Source organism: Paramisgurnus dabryanus, chromosome 8, assembly GCF_030506205.2.
Source record: "Paramisgurnus dabryanus chromosome 8, PD_genome_1.1, whole genome shotgun sequence".
In the NCBI taxonomy this organism is placed as follows: domain Eukaryota; kingdom Metazoa; phylum Chordata; class Actinopteri; order Cypriniformes; family Cobitidae; genus Paramisgurnus; species Paramisgurnus dabryanus.
In genome coordinates this window covers 16746572-16763186 of record NC_133344.1, presented here as the reverse complement: position 1 = coordinate 16763186, position 16615 = coordinate 16746572, and the positions used below count along the sequence as shown (strand labels likewise).

Sequence of the window (16615 nt, the reverse complement as noted above, 5' to 3'; positions counted from 1 at the left end):
AGGTAGCAGACGTTGTACAAAATCTGACAAAGTTGACAGAAAAAGATGCAGAGATGACTTTAGGGAGAATAAATTACAGTCAATGTATCTCTGTTTAGTTATATGCATAACTTTCCTATCAGAGAAGAGCTCGCCTTACCTGCCATTGCAGATCTATATTTTGATAATGGCAGTATATTTACATGAATAAAGACATTCACTGATAAAAGTCGTCGAGTTTAAAATTGTCTGGAAAGGATAACATTAAAAAAACAGCAGGTCTGTGGCTGTGCTGCCTCACTTTAAAGGGATAGTTGACCAAAAATGAACATTCTGTCATTTACTTGCTCTCAAGTTGTTCTAAACCTGTACAAAGTTTCTTTGTTCGGATGAACACAAATGAAAATATAAAAAACCAAATATGGGTACTGTCAACTGTACTTACCATCATTTATCACAATACTTCCATAATATTTGTTTTCCTACTGTGGAAGTCAATGGTTACTATCAGCTGTGGGCTTACCAACATTTATCAAAATATCTTCTTTTGTGTTGATCAGAAAAAAGAAATGCATACAGGATTAAAACAACATGAAGATGAGAAAATTATGACAGAATTTTCATTTTCGGGTGAACTATCCCTTTAACAACGAAACAGATCTGGGGCACCATTCACTTAGTGTTATGTTTTTACCATTGAAGTCAATGGTGCCCCAGATCTGCATAGTTACAAACATTCTTCAAATATCTTCCTTTGCATTAAACAGAACAAATAAAAGTTTGGGACAGGAAAAATGACAGAATTTTAAGAATTTTATCTCTTTAAAGGAATAGTTTACCCAAAAATGAAAAGTGTTTGTACCAAACCATTCGTGGACCCCATTTACTTGCATAGTATTATTTTTCCTACTATGGAAGTGAATGGGGTCCACGAACAGTTTGGTTACAAACATTTCTCAAAATATCTTCCATTGTGTTCATCAAAACAAAAAATTATGTGGGTTTGTAACAACATGAGAGTGAGAAAACGATGACAGAATTGTCATTTTTGGGTGAACTATCCTTTTAAACAACCAAACAGATCTGGGACACCATTCACTTGGTGTTATGTTTTTTTTTACCATAGAAGTCAATGGTGCCCCAGATCTGCAACATTCTTCAAATATCTTCCTTTGCATTAAACAGAACAAATAAAAGTTTGGGACAACTTGAGGTTTAGTAAATAATGACAGAATTTTAAGAATTTTCTCTCTTTAAAGGGATAGTTCACCCAAAAATGAAGTGTTTGTAACCAAATCGTTCATGGACCCCATTTACTTACATAGTATTACTTTTCCTACCATGGAAGTGAATGGGGTACACGAAAAGTTTGGTTACAAACATTTCTCAAAATATCTTCCATTGTGTTCATCAGAACAAAAAAATGTATACAGGTTTGTAACAACATGAGAGTGAGAAAACGATGACAGAATTTTCATTTTTGGCTGAACTATCCCTTTAAGCTTTCAGATTAATATGGCAAAATATAGATATCTCTTACGGTGTATAGATACAAAGGTGAAATAAAAAATAATAATAAACCCCTGACCATCACATTTATATTAAGATGAAACTTTATTTTCACAATGTGAACATGTAAGCTATACTACAATATCTCATTCTGACCAATATCTCAGTAATGACATGTCCCAAATTGGTGTAAAATTACAGAATGCCAAATGTTTTTAAGATGATATGAATTTATTGTTCAATCAAACGTCACTGGTGTGCACATCATCATACAGAACAATAATAAAACACATCTGATGCTCCCACAGAGAGTCAACAATATAAAGCATACATAAAAAACATGAGATAATGGGTGGGGTTCATTTCATACTTGAATTGCTTGATACTTACAACGAACATTCAATTCTGAAAAATAGAAAAGTGATTGTCGTACACAGCCATGGCAGGTGTATTTAAAACCTGCATCAAAAATAAAAAAATATTCAGCACTTCATCTTTCTGATTGCACAAAATCAGCATAACGGTTCTAATAAAACCTCTTGATCAAAAAGTCAACACACTATGAAACAAAGCACATCTGATGCATGCTTAGCAAAGTACACTACACAAAAATATGTTAGTGCGTGTCAGTTGGGATAAAATGTGCAGCCAAAGCATAAGACCAATATAGGAATGTAATTTGAAATTGAAATAAAAAAATATGAGAAAGCAATATCCATTAGAAAAAAAACGTATAAGTACGTTTACGTGCAGGAAGTAAAATCTTTTCTAAATGAAAATGTTTATATTAATGTCAGTTATTAAGACTTTACACATTTGCATAGGAAATCGCTTGGTGCTTTTTAGGATTAAAATGGTACCTTATGTGTAACGTTTTTGATAAAGCTAATAAAGCGTTAATAGTGCTTTTATTAACTTAAACACCATGATTGATTATTTACCACTTAAGATGCTCAAAGGCACAAAACATATATTATAATATAAAACTCTTTCATTGTATTTGGTCTTTCTCCTTTTCAAGTATTTATACAAAATGTCAAATAATAAATAACACAACTTGCAAATCAAGTTAGGAAACAAAAGGTCTTCATCTACCGAAACAATAAAACATTACTGATGTACGCTCACAAACTGACGCTTCTGTTGTGTTGTTTGAAAAACTCCTCTGAAATGTCGACGCTTTTGTGTCTCGCCCGCCCCTCACCTCTCTCCACCCCGTCTCTTTCGCCCTCTTCACCCGAATAACTAACATCACTACTGAGTTGACCGATGCGTTCAACCGAGTCGCACTTTTCAAGATCCGAGATGACGGTCTTCAAGCTGACGATAGAAAGAGAGTCCGAACCAGATCTCTGTACCTCAGCTCTTCCCAGGTCTCCCCACCTGGAGGTATTATGTGTCTCCACCCATTCCACAGCATTAGCCACGCCTTCTTTCCCATCCACCCAATCGTTTGCACTGGGGTGGTCTCCACAGGCTCCGCCTTCAGTACCTGTGCTGTTTATTGTCTCTGCTCCTACAGGAGGTCTCCGCCCACTGCATGCTTTGATTGGTCCATCCTTTGGTTGGTCCTGCACCCTCTGGGCATGAATCTCCTCGCTTATTTTTTCCAGGTGCCGCAAGGTGTTGGAATAGTTTATCTTGGCTTTGGAAATCTGTTCCTCTAGCTCTAAAATCTTTGACTTGTGCTCCTGCAAAAATAGCAACTAAATGGCAACTAAATGGCATATTAAAGGAAAACACAGTTTTTCAATATTTTACTATGTACTTACCTCAACTTGGATGAATTAATACATACATATCTTTTATCAATGTGTGCGCTTTTAATCTTTGTACAGCACTTTGTGAATGTGTTAGCATTTAGCCTAGCCCCATTCATTCCTATGGCTCCAAACAATAGTTTTATTTTGTGCCACCATACTTACTCGTGTAACTACTCATGTAACAGTCTTTAAATAGGGAAAACATTGAAGTGTTTGGTGGCTACTAAATTCATCCCCGTTTGGATCCATAGGAATGAATGGGGCTAGGCTAACTGCTAACACATTCACGACGTGCTGTACAAATATTAAAAGTGCACACATTGTTAATTTGTTAATATTAATTTGTCTAAGTTGAGGTAACAGTAAAAAAACTGTTAGAAACAAATAGTAAAATGTAAAAAATAGTAAAATATTGAAAAACGGTGGTGTTTTCCTTTAAAACTTACTTGGTTGTCACATTTTTTTATTCCAAACCAATATGATGTTTATTTCTGTGGACCTAAAATATAAGTACTTAAAAATTTGTAATTTAGAATTGGTCTCTCTACACCAATCTTTTCTCCACACTATTGTAACAAAATCTCAAAAGAAAACCAACCTCCAGCATTTCGTCAAACTGGTTCTTGAGCTCAAAATAAGGCTTAGACTTTGCAATGGTTCTCTTGAGAGACTTCTGCAGCTCCTGCACATGAGCCTCGGCCTCCTGACACAGCTGGGTGACCCGCATGTGCTCGTGTTCGCTTTTAACACGCTCGTCCTCTGCCTCGTTCACCTGGACGCCATAAAAGTTGCATATTAATCTTTGACACCTAGACCTAGGTATTCATGGTTATAGAGACATTTTCTAATGTGTAAATGGCTGAAATGCAATGCTCTCAGTTGAGCTACAAGAAAACATTTAAGTACCATTAAGTACCAGAGAGCTCAACGAAGGTGACATACCTTTGATGTGGCATTATTCAGCATCTCTTGCCAGGCTGGATCCAGTGTTTTAACTGTGGTGAGGCCCTGTTCAGCCACGTGGACCATATCCCGAGCAGCCACATGCAAAGAGACGGCTCTCTCAAATCTGAGCGCAGCTTTTTGGGTCTCCTGCTGGGCCTGAGAGGATCACATCCAATCACAAGATACTGTTTTAGTTTTGTAGGTGTTTGTTGCTGTGGTGCACTTAATTTCTTTATGCTTTTATAATGCTATTGCAAATTCCTTATGACAAACCCTTGGTCTTATATAATTATATTCTACTTTTAAGGGCAATTTCCATGTAAGACAGAATAGCACGTCTAGTTTAATATGACACCTGTTTTATTAGATTATAATCTATTTATGAGGACAAGACAATTGGCAATAATACCATATATTCTATTATACACATTACTTAACATTTAATAATTTCCAAGATTTTTATTTTTTTCTTCGTCTTTTTGTAAAGCTGCTTTGAATCAAGGAAACAAAAAGCGCTTTACTTGACACAATAATTAACATGGTTCCCACACCTTAGTTAACTTCAAATTCAAGGACCTTTCAAGAACTTTCCAGGTCCAATACCCTCAAATTCAAGGACTAAATGTGGGGACACATTTCAAATGAGAGCAAGGTTACATCGTGTTACCTTTTAAGATACATTGTTAAAGTTCCCTTTCGAGGGAACTCGCGCTGCGTCACTGCGGTGACACTTTGGGGACGCCTCCAAGGGTAAGTGCGTCTGAATGTGTTTATCAAATTCAACCAATATTGCAGCCTGACGACAAAGATAGGGTGACGCGGGAGCTAGGAAGTATATCGCTATCTGAAATATTGCCAAAGACGACATTAGAGGGATGCAGGAAGTATGGCAAGGAAGACGCAATGTCTCGTTCCCTTCTCAGGGAACAACAGTTACATACGTATTACGTAACCCAACACGTTTTCATTTGTCAAACACAACTATGCAAAAAAGCATTTTGGAATGAATCAACATTTGCATACTGAAGATATAAGCATTTAAAGCGAACAGTTTAGCAAGACTGCTTAAAAAGTATAGACTGTTTGAGGGTTAAGAGCCCTTTGAAGCTGCTTTGAACAGCAATTTTAAACTGTAAACTGTTGAAGTTCAATAAATTCTATTATATTAAGAAAAATTATGGAATGTTTTATTAAAATAAATTATTTCTTCTCAACTGAACAAAGAAATACATCAACATTTGGATGACATGGGGGTGGGTAAATTATCTGGATTTTTTTAAGAAAGTGGAGTTATCCTTAAATGCCTAATCAGGGCTCAATTTATATTGGTTCAGGTTTTCACTTGCCCTGCCAAAACTTTTCCCCAATAATATTTTACTGGCCCGAACGTCTCTCACGCTTGCCCTGGGACACCGGGCAGTCCTTTATGTTGAGCCCTGCTAATGTAAACATAATGTAATGTAATGAGAAGTCCACGTTAATCACTTAATCTAGGCCTCCTGTCTGTTTTATTTTTTATACAAAGGCACATCTTTGGTGAAGTCATATTAAGTCTTCGTTCTCCCATCTCATACATTTTTTTTACCAATACCTGTGGATACACAGGACATCTTGCTTTCTCTACCGACAGCCAAACCTCCCAAAATGAAAATGCGAAGCAAAACAGAGCTTTACTGATAATAAATAAATGATCATGGATTTCTATCTCTTTTGCTTCAGTGTCAAACTGCTCTAAAATTTTCTGTGAATAAGCGCTGTGGCAAGCCCTTATATGGAGATTGTTTGGGTGTGTATTGTGCAAATTGCCAACCTTGTGCAAGAACACTTCAAATTCACTAATGTGAGAACAAGTATAAGGACAAATTCATGTGTGTGCGCACCTTTTGTGAATTAGGCGGAAGGTTTTCGTAAGAACTTAGAACTTATGCAATTATTAGTGAATGAGACCCAATAGGATTTTAGACTTAAAACTAGTTAAGATGCAAAAGAAACTATCACTAACAATGACATAAACAGAGAAATACCATTGTGACAGATGGTGGGTGGGTTGGTTGCTTGCCTACCTCTTTTGCTTTTTTCCGTGCTTCATAGTAAGGCCGGGCCTTCTCGATACAGGACCCTAGTTCAGAACTCTTTGCTTTGATTTTAAGCACAGATTCATTCATTATTCTTCTGTGGCTGGATCGGACCTCCTGAAAAACAACACCACCACATGTAGCTTCACGACAGCTTAATAATCATCAAAATGATCATTAAAGATGACAAACCATGTCTTCCTTTTTTCCATTATGTAGGGAACTCAGTCATGACATAGCCTCATGTCATCACATTGCTTTCCATTTTGTAATTTCACTTACTTGCAGCTCCAGTTCCAGCTTATTGATCTCAACACTGGCCTCATTTAGATGCTCAAGTTCCTCCTAGATACACAAAAACAGGATTGTGGGAGTTGCCTAAGGGTTATGTTGTGAATGTGTACATATTGTATATCAAACTTGAGAGAATGGTCAGAATGTGAAGAGCAGTAATTTAAGTAAAACAAAAAGATGATTACTTTAATATATTACTAAATAACTCCAATACGTGAATTTATGTTGTGCTACAAAGTGTTGGCTATCATTTAATATCAGTTTACTGTTGATTAACTTTATTACAGTATAAACTAGTTGTCTGATTTAGTATGAAAAGTCCTTAGTAAAATATAACCCTTAGGACAGATCATGAGTTATTTATATTTTTAACTTTTTAATAATTTGATATGCAAATGATAAAGTGTGGTGACTGTCGTATAACCTGGATTCTGGGATCTAATTCCTCTTCAGTCAGTTCTCCATTGACCCTTCTTTCCTCGTGACAGTTTAAGTTTTTGTTCTCCAATTCTGTTTCTTCAGTTTTTTCCGATTCCCCATCAGCTTCTCGGCCATTATCAGTCACCGCTACACGATCATCTACTGACTTCTCCTCCGCTAAATGTCCTCCAGAATCCGCAAGACTTTCAGGCAAACGCGTTGGATCCATTCACAGGCCTCTTCTGATATTCAAGATAAATAGCCGGAGATAAACGAAACGAAAAACGGACAGATCCCAAACTAAACCGAATAACGGAACACTTGGGTCTTTTTAAGCGCGTTTCGCCTCATTGGTGCCCATGAGAGTTAGCTTGCTAAGTAAATGACTTGCCTATTAAACTGAATTATGAGCTTATCAATTCACCGAATAGTAAATAATTGTTAAATAAGATTTCATGTTAAATTATTTATCATTTAGTCGCATACAGTTCATAGATTTGCCCATGTTTACCCCAGTCGCCATTCAATACTCGTTTGAAAAGCTTGCGTGAGGTAAATAGAAAACGCGATACGAGAGCTTTTTGATCCGTCCGAGCTACTGTAGCTTGACGTTATGTAATATGCAAATACGTACGCATTTGCGTACAGAGCGTAGGAGACGTTTGACATTTTTTTATAAACTTTTCCTTCCTCATTTGTATGTCTGCTAAATAAATAAAATATGATATAAAATGCAAACATGACCCTAAATGTAAATACAGTGTTAATGTCTACGTTTCGAGAAGGAGAAAGAGACTTTTATTGTGAAGTTAACAAAGATTTTATTTCTTCTCAGAAAAATTCTAATTTACGTACACAAACATAACCACAACAGTTGATCAAAGGATTTTTCTCAGCATAGTCAAATCACAAAGCTATTCACCATACACACAATTTAATAAAGACAATATATAGGTAAATGAAAATAATCTTACATTTAAAGGCACTTGGAGAAGTATTTACAGTTGGAAAAAATAAGTGTTACTTTCTTCACATATAATTTACTCTCAATTTAATGTTCCTTGACAGGCTGTACTTGGTCAGTGTAAGATTTGTTTATATTTTCAGTTTAAGATGTCAGTTCCCATGTTAATTCTATTAGAATTTTTATATAAAGAAATAATGAAACCTGAGATAGAAAGTCTGAGTGATAAATCTTTTATCTTTGGTATCGTATTCGCACTGGACAATGACATTTTAAGACATTTACAACAGTATGCAATAATTTCACAGTTGTGAAATGAACCATAGTAAGTCTTAAAGACAGGCTGTAACATACAAGTGCACCAAATATAACTTTTTATAATTTAAACTTTAAAAAAAAAACACTCCACCTCAACTCCAGCTTGGATCATACTGACTCCAACCAGCAGGTGGTGCCACATAGATTCTCTTTCCACGTGAAAGGAAACTAACTACACCTCTATACCCTGCTCGAGGGACTCCTGACTTTAGGTCATCCATAATGCCGAGATTACGAGCCAATGTTTTGAAACTGTCAGCACTGGAATACTGCAGTCTGAAAGGCCCAGGTCCAGACAGTTTACCACCCTGCAGATCCTCCATAGTCACAACTTCAGCACTATATACTTCCTTATCAAAGGTCTTATCATATGTCTCTTTATCCAAATAGGATAGGTCTAGTGTTGTAAAAGGCACAAATTCGGTATTGAGTTTAATAAAGCGGAGGTACTTGTCGAAAAACTGACCCAAACTCACACCCTTACGGCCGAACGTTATAGTTCTGGAAATTTCTGGTCTGATGCAGGACCTGTCTTTGCGTTGATCGGGGTGACGCATCCAGTCATCCCAAAATGAGGCTGGCCATTTTGGCTCGAGCTCAATCCAGAGGTCTTTTGTGAGCATCCAGCCCAGGCCTGGGAAAAAATCTGTCCTGTACAACAAGCTTGCTTTACCGGGATCAACATACCCATCCCTGCCATTGTCATTCCAGGCAGATACGCACCACAAAGTTGGGTCCGATTTTAAGATTGGATGAAGTGCTCTGAAGTACTCAAAGAAATCAGGAGCCACCTGATAAAATAGAAAAACAAGCACATTTTAGTTTCACCAACAAAAAACCTAAAAGCAATGTGAGCAAAAACGTTTTTTAATAGGAAAACAAAATGTGCATTACAGCTACCTCTATATCATCCTCCACAATGACAACAGACGTGTAGGAGAACGTGTTGAAAACTTGGTTCAATGCCCAGCGGTAATGTCGTGAGATTTTGTAGTAGCCCTGGAACTTCTTATGCTGCGGAGGTACGGCGATTTCTGAAAGATCTGGCTGTTTAATGTGGGTCAGTTGACTGCCATACGATGCGATCACATTGGCAGTTTCCCCATGCCCGCAGTCCTGACTCACTATGATTGGGTGAAGCTCGGCTGATGGGCGTTGCTCAATGAGTTTATCAAGGCAGCGTTTTACTGTCACACGATCACAGGCAATGACTAAAATAGGGATGACCACGGGTGGTGCAGGTTCTGCTATTGATTTTCTCTTAGCGGCAGGTTCATTGTCCTTGTCGTTTTCCCAAACTGACCTATGGTTCTTGATCTGCATTAAGATTTTCTTCTGCGATTTAAGTTCAGTCTCAAACTCATTAGCTACACGCATCACCTCATTGATAATATTTCCTATTTCGCCGCCTCCTTGGTCACCTGTTTTACCAGGTTCAGCCTTGCTGTCAAGCTGACCGAGCGGACGACCCATAAGGACATAGATGAGAATGACATTCCAAGCTACGAATATAAAACCACCGCAAATGATGAGAGAACTTCTCTTGCGGAGCATGGCCATTGACCTGAGGTGCAATGATACAGGGGATTCAGGAAAGCAGAAGTGGATGATAATACAGACAGGGCATTGAGAACATAAATAAAGTCTTGTGGATATCGAAAAAAATCACATGCTTTGCATGATTTTTATCTAATAAGTAAATAAAACTTTACATTAAAGAGACCGTAGGTGAAAATAAAACATGTTCCAGGTTTTTAGATTATGATATTTGTATTGTAGTCCAATGTGCGAGGGTGACCATTGGCAGGGCCTGTAAAATAAACAAGATCAAAGGATATTAAGCAAAGGAAAAAGTCACATAACATTTATAAGAGTATTATGGCAATTCATTATCATTAAAGTATTGAAAATCACTGATGTTAGTAAGATAACCCATGCATTAATGTAGTTGACGTAGTATTGCTAGCAATTAAGGCAGTATTCTGCAGTGTGACAATCCACTTGTTAGGGATAGTATAACAAAAATTTTAAAATCTGTCATTATTTATAAAATTTATAAAATATTTTAAGGCATGTTTATAACCAAACCGATTATAAGCACCATTGACTTCCACAGTAGTCTTTTTTTTCTACTATGGGGCTTCATATCGGTCTTATAATAATTTAGGTAATTTACTAGTTATTTATTTTGCTTGTGATCAGAAATAAACTACTCTAGAGGGACTCCGTTGTTATTGATTCTTGGGCCACAAAAGCCATTTGTTTATGTTGTTACTGCTGTCTTTATCTAAAATAATTTTAAACATGTTTTAAATTCGTAATATTTACTATACATCAAATATACAAGTAGTCTTTATGACCAATTACATCTAGAAATCACTTTTCAATTAAATTTTACCCTACAGTTTTTGTGTTTAAAAGTTAAGGTCCATTTTGTTTGTCAACCAAGCTTTTTAAATTAAAAAGAGTTTAAAAGGATTAGTAAAGTATATCATGTAACGTTATACAATGCAAGTATTAGTAAAACATATTGTGCATAGTAAATTATACTGGTTTTCAATTTTTAAATAATAACGTGTTTTTATTATCTAATATTTATTTTTTAACTTTACTTTTCAATTAATTTGGCATTTACATTTTTTAATACATTTGTTACGACTAGAAGTATCTGTACCTAACCACTGTGTTTATCCTACGTTGCTCTTTGCATAATGTTTATCTAACCTCTTTTTTATTTACTTTCAAGTTTTTACTTTTAACAAACTTTTAAAAGAATCTTAAAAACACATGAATGTGCACATGAATGGTGATGATCAGAGTCATTTGATCGATTTAATGTGATAGATCTCTTAACATAACAGCATGAATATGTTGTTAATGCAAAAGAGTTCTCGTGGAAGTTTAACTCGTGGAAATGCAATGACTAGTCACGACTCACGAACGATCGTTATTCTCACCTGTAGCCCATTCAGCCTTCCCTCCACCACCAACAGCCCAAAAGCTGAAAAACCAGTTTACTTATTTAACGAAACCAGCACGACTATGATGAAACACAACAACATATCTGACTTACATGAGTCAACACGCGCTCATACTCTGGCATGTTGAACGTCTTCTTCACTCATTTCTCTACTTCTCACTCAGTTATACTCATATTTCAGTAGCTTTAACAATTCTGCACCGTTTCAAATATCCCAGGTCCTTTATTTGGTTCTGAAATGGTTTAGACGTTAAATAACCTATAATTTTAAGAGCTACAAACTTCCTGACTCTCGAGCGTACCCTCCAAGCTTCGCTCAAGAATGTAACAGCGCTTAACTTCCGGGTGGCGTGGCGTCATGTTTAGAAAGCCCCGCCCCCTCAAGTCTCACATAAGAACATCTGCTTTACTTTTAAGTAGCTGTATGTAGGTTTTCGACTGTACTAAGTAAAAAACGTAGATGTTAGGCATCACGGATCATGTTTGGATCTTATTTCAAGGGTGTACAACTTCAACACATGATTTCTTCCAAAAGTTTTTCTCTTTATCAGAAATATAGGCATAAAGTCAGGCAGTTTATAACCATTTAACATCATTTTTTTCTTTATTTTGTTAAACGCATGTTGGTTACCTGATTACCGTATAAGGTCAGAGTTTTGCATATGTACTTTGAAATAATATATTTATTAATATATTTACATATAATATTATTCCTAAGGCAAAATCCAGCTATACAACAATACATAGCATATAAAAGCTCTATCAAACATCCACAGAGCTCAGTCTTAGGCTACAACACACAGCACAAACCAGGACATATTGTGCGGTTACACTGGCATTACAAACATTCACATATAAGCCAATCAAAATAAATCTAGCTATCTGTTTTTAGGAAGTCTGGAGGTGCATTTGGGAAGTGCATGTCATCCAAAGGATCTGCAGAAGATTCATTTCTGAATTTCAGACGCTTCTCCCTGCAGAGTCTGAGATTCAGCCTCCGTATGATCTTCAGTGTTATATTCGAAACCTCCACTCCGCTTATTGCACTACATAAAGATAATAAATGATTAATGTCTATGTTGTTAACAGGGTATACACATTTTTAAAACTGAAACAGTGATCTGTAAATATAGGCAGTATGTGCTGTCTCTTAAAATATACTATAGCACCATAATTAACCATTTCATTAAAATTAGATTTTCTTCTGATATCTTTAAAGGTGCAGTGTGTAAATTATAGCGACATCTAGTGGTGAGGTTGCGAATTGCAACCAATGGCTCAGTCCACTGCTCTTCCCTCACTTTTAAAACTAATAGAGAAGCTACGATAGCCACCACAAAAAAAAAATGTCATCGACAGAGAAAACTTAGTAAAAAAAGTTTGTCTGTTAAGGTCTTCTAGAAACATGGCGGCACAAAATGGCGACTTCCACGTAAGGGTACCCTAGGTGTATGTATATAAAAAACGTCTCATTCTAAGGTAATAAAAACATAATGGTTCATTATAAAAAGGTCTTTATACACCCCTGATAATATAGTTTTGTATTTTACTTTGCATTTCTGTCAAGAGATCCTTTAAAAAATTACACACTGCACCTTTAAAGGAAAACACCACCGTTTTTCAATATTTTTTTAAGACTATGTTCTTACCTCAAGTTAGATGAATGAATACATACATATCTTTTTTCAGTGCGTGCACCTAATCTCTGTACAGCGCAGCACGTTGTGAATGTGTAAGCATTTAGCCTAGCCCCATTCATTACTTAGGATCCAAACAGGGATGAATTTAAAAGCCAGCAAACACTTCCATGTTTTCCCTATTCAAAGACTGTTACATGAGTATTACATGAGTAAGTATGATGTCACAAAACAAAACGTAAAAAAATAAAGCGATTTTTTTTTAAGCAGTAATATTGAGCGAGAGGGGGGAGTAGTCAGGAGTGATGACGTTACTGTGCACCAAGGTTGAAGTGCTGCAAACTAAGTGCTTATCTGCCATACAATATAGTTCTCATTTTAATTTGCATAAAAAAATCATGTTTTATTTTGTGCCACCATACATGTAATACTCATGTAACAGTCTTTAAATAGGGAAAACATGGACGTGTTTGGTGGCTTTTAAATTCAGCCTCCGTTTGGATCCTAAGAAATGAATGGGGCTAGGCTAAATGCTAACACATTCATGACGCGCTGTACAAAGATTAAGTGTATGCATTAAAAAAAAAATAGGTATGTATAAATTCGTCCAAGTTGAGGTAAGAACATAGTAAAATATTGAAAAATGGTGGTGTTTCCCTTTAAGAACCTTGATATGTAATATTGACTGTGGAGTAAGGTCATGGCAAAGATTGAGGGAAATCAAACTTTAATGCTAATTATATAATGAGACTTTGGCCTGGATTTCACAGACAGGGTCACATCTATCTGTTAGCATGGATTAGGGTTATCTTGAAAGAAAGTGATTAAGTTATGTTTAATTTGACTTGAAAGCACAACATGTAAGAATAATACAGATAAATGTTTATGCAACAGCATTGGGGTCAGTTGTGCACTACCAAATAGTAGGCTACTATATAACTAGACCTTTATTAATACTATTTTGCAATAGTAATGTAATGGGGATACGAACATAATATATATATATTTTTTTTATTAACCAATCTCTCCTAAATAAAATTGTGCAAATATTTCTTAACAAAATATAAATCACGTTAACCCACGAAACACTGGCAAATTGGTTAGTTTTAGTAAAATGTTAATGTTTAAAGTCTTGACGTAAGCTCTTTCACAACGGTACCACTTACATCCGGATAAATCTGGTTGGTCCTGTCTATTCCCAGTTTGGTCCGCATAATGTCGGACACTGCAGCTGTTAAATATGTCAGTCTCTTCTTTAATAACGACAGTAAAACAATCGGAAATAACGAATCCACTTCATGTTGGTTTAATGCGCTCTTACCGTGAGCACAAACTATACAAATGCAAAAAGTCCTTGGATTTTCCGACGTTGTTTTCCCCACATACAAGTTACCCACTCGAAGAACTTTGCTGTTTTTTGATAAAAGACTAAACCGCTCAGAATTAAACGCAAAACCGTAATAATCCGTCTTCAGTTTCGTTTTACGACAGTTCTTTAATGTTGAGTTTTTGACCAGATGATCCTCAGTGATTCTTACAGCAGATCGTCTTTTAAGTTGCGTTGAAACGGACCAAACTCCCTGAATCTCGTCAATCTCCCTGTTAAATATAAAACCCAAGAGAGTACGAAAAAATGATCGGTTTGAAGATTTCATCCCGAGCCCGTAGACCGATGCCGCAGGCCGCGTCTGGTTCACCCCCTTTCGGGCGAGTATGTTGCCCTGACTCCGGAGAACAGCGGAGAGGGCTGAGGCGGACGGTGTTGAAGCCATCGGGACTCAACTGCAGCTCCCAAGACTTAACGAGATCTATATATTGGTCAGGCAAGGTGGGTACAAAGAGACCCATGAGGTTCCTAATGACTCGGATTCGACCCACGATGGTCGGAGTATTTGAGGGGTGTTGTGCGCTCGTGCACTTCACATGGGAGGCTCGTGTACATACCATTTACAGAAGGCACTCACCCAACATTAAAAATATAGGCTACTCAAGCAGATATACAGAATAGATAACTGTGTTGTATAAATAATGTGTTGTAATAAAAACCCTGCTTAAAAAACTGAAACCATGACAAAAATTTTAAATAGCTTTCATGGAAATTGAATCAGTTTAATTGGAAACTGGAATGTGGGTTTTAATATGTTGGGTTCTATTGGTGGGATGTTTGGACGGTGGGAACGATTAAAACACCATTATATCTTACTTGAATAAGACCCAAAACACACTCGATAAAAATGTAATCGTTTACATAGATGATTCATACTGATATGTGTTGAAAACAATAAAAGTGTGCATAGCGCGCTTTTATAATTTGTAAATGTTTTTTTTACAGATTGTACACTGGAGGGCACCTGAGCTAATGTTTTGGTGCAAGTCAATTCAACTTACTTTTTTAAAGGGATAGTTCACCCAAATTCTTTCATCATGCACTCTCATGTTTTTACAAACCCACATACATTTCTTTGCTCTGATAAACAAAAAGGAAGATATTTTGAGAAATGTTTGTAAACCGTTCGTGGACCCCATTCACTTCCATAGCAGGAAAAAAGAATACTATGGAAGTAAATGTGGTCCACGAATGTGCAAACGTTACCCACATTTCTCAAAATATCTTCCTTTGTGTTCATCAGAAGAAAAATAAATATACACTCTCAGAAATAAAGGTACAAAACTGTACCTTTTCTGGGGCTGTACCCTTTTAAAAAGTACAGCTTTGCACCTAATGATTTCATTTTAGTACCTCAGAAGCACATTCTGGGACCAAAGAGAGCTCATTAGTACCTCAAAATAACATATTAGTATCTCAAAGGTACATATTGGTACTAAATGTTTACATATCTGTACCTAATGGTCCGTACAATTGCCTTCTTAAAGGGTGCTGCCCCACTGACAGCTAGGGTATAGTTTGACTTTTTTCTAACAATGTAGGTCCTTAAAGGCGTAAAAGAGGATGTTTTTCGCCGACTGAGAATCCAAAAACCGGTTACTGAGTTTTTTAAATGAGCGCATGCGTAAATAAGACGTTAAAACGTTAGATCAGTCGACGCTATTCCCATTTCAACTAGCATGTAGCAGACTGGTCACTGCCTTACAACTACAGTACAAGAACAACGTCAATATACTTGAATAACAGTACAACAATAATTATTCCACAAAGAAAGAATAATCACTGTTACCTTTCGGGAAGAATTTTGCGAACTGCGCGTCTGTCTTGACACCTCTCTGTTCCTTCATTGCTCTCCAGCATTGAAATGTTTCTCCAATAACGACACTGCATACATTACTTTCTTCTGACAACGTTCAATTTTCTCCTATTCCCAGCGGCTTAAAAAAGTCTTTCTTTTGCGTCATCCTTCGAGTTTCTTCTCTACCGTGGTGCAAATTGGGGGAGGAAAGCAGGATCGACAATGAAGACAAACCGAAACTTAAGACGGAGTTTCATGTGCTATGCGCATGCGTCACCTGTGTAAAGTTACTGGAGCGCGCACGTCTCTCACAAGGATCTTAATGGCAGTGATTGACAAGCCAGAGGGCCAATCGCTTATGCGATGACCGCATGAGCAATTGGCTGAAGTTTTTAAGGCCCTATCTTGTGCACAGATGACGTATATTAATATTATTACTTTCAGTGCAGCTAATAAATAGTCTTTTATCATCTAGTAAAGACAGTTTCAAGTAATATTGCAAAAATGTATAAAACAAACATCCCCTTTTGCACCTTTAAGGTACGG

General features: G+C 36.6%; 2 protein-coding genes across 7 annotated transcripts; both read right to left on the bottom strand.

Annotated features, from left to right (window-relative positions):
* Positions 1 to 1648: 1648 nt before the first annotated feature.
* Positions 1649 to 7549, bottom strand: sh3bp5la (SH3-binding domain protein 5-like, a). Its single transcript, XM_065280733.2, has 6 exons — positions 6990 to 7549; positions 6554 to 6616; positions 6260 to 6388; positions 4194 to 4352; positions 3850 to 4023; positions 1649 to 3179 (listed from the first exon to the last, which is right to left on the bottom strand). The coding sequence occupies exons 1-6, from the start codon at positions 7212 to 7214 to the stop codon at positions 2613 to 2615; spliced, it is 1317 nt and encodes a 438-aa protein (XP_065136805.1). The 5' UTR covers positions 7215 to 7549; the 3' UTR covers positions 1649 to 2612.
* A 617-nt stretch (positions 7550 to 8166) lies between these two features.
* On the bottom strand, positions 8167 to 14842 carry mgat1a (alpha-1,3-mannosyl-glycoprotein 2-beta-N-acetylglucosaminyltransferase a). Of its 6 annotated transcripts, XM_065280728.2 has the most exons (6): positions 14051 to 14842; positions 11341 to 12293; positions 11225 to 11268; positions 9980 to 10077; positions 9168 to 9831; positions 8167 to 9058 (listed from the first exon to the last, which is right to left on the bottom strand). In XM_065280728.2, coding segments are annotated over exons 4-6 (1365 nt in total). In that variant the 5' UTR covers positions 9982 to 10077; positions 11225 to 11268; positions 11341 to 12293; positions 14051 to 14842; the 3' UTR covers positions 8167 to 8359. The 6 variants fall into 6 exon arrangements, with proteins under 6 accessions (XP_065136800.1, XP_073671686.1, XP_065136799.1 ...); XM_073815585.1 differs by having other exon boundaries at positions 11225 to 12293; XM_065280727.2 differs by lacking the exon at positions 11225 to 11268.
* Positions 14843 to 16615: the final 1773 nt, after the last annotated feature.

Coding starts and splice junctions, on each gene's coding strand:
- sh3bp5la (XM_065280733.2), bottom strand. CDS start 7,214: ATGGATCCAACGCGTTTGCCTGAAAGTCTTGCGGATTCTGGAGGACAT. Junction 6,389..6,553: donor AGCTGGAACTGGAGCTGCAA/GTAAGTGAAATT, acceptor GTTGTTTTTCAG/GAGGTCCGATCCAGCCACAG. Junction 4,353..6,259: donor CACGGAAAAAAGCAAAAGAG/GTAGGCAAGCAA, acceptor TGATCCTCTCAG/GCCCAGCAGGAGACCCAAAA.
- mgat1a (XM_073815585.1), bottom strand. Junction 9,059..9,167: donor TTGTGGAGGATGATATAGAG/GTAGCTGTAATG, acceptor CTATTTTATCAG/GTGGCTCCTGATTTCTTTGA.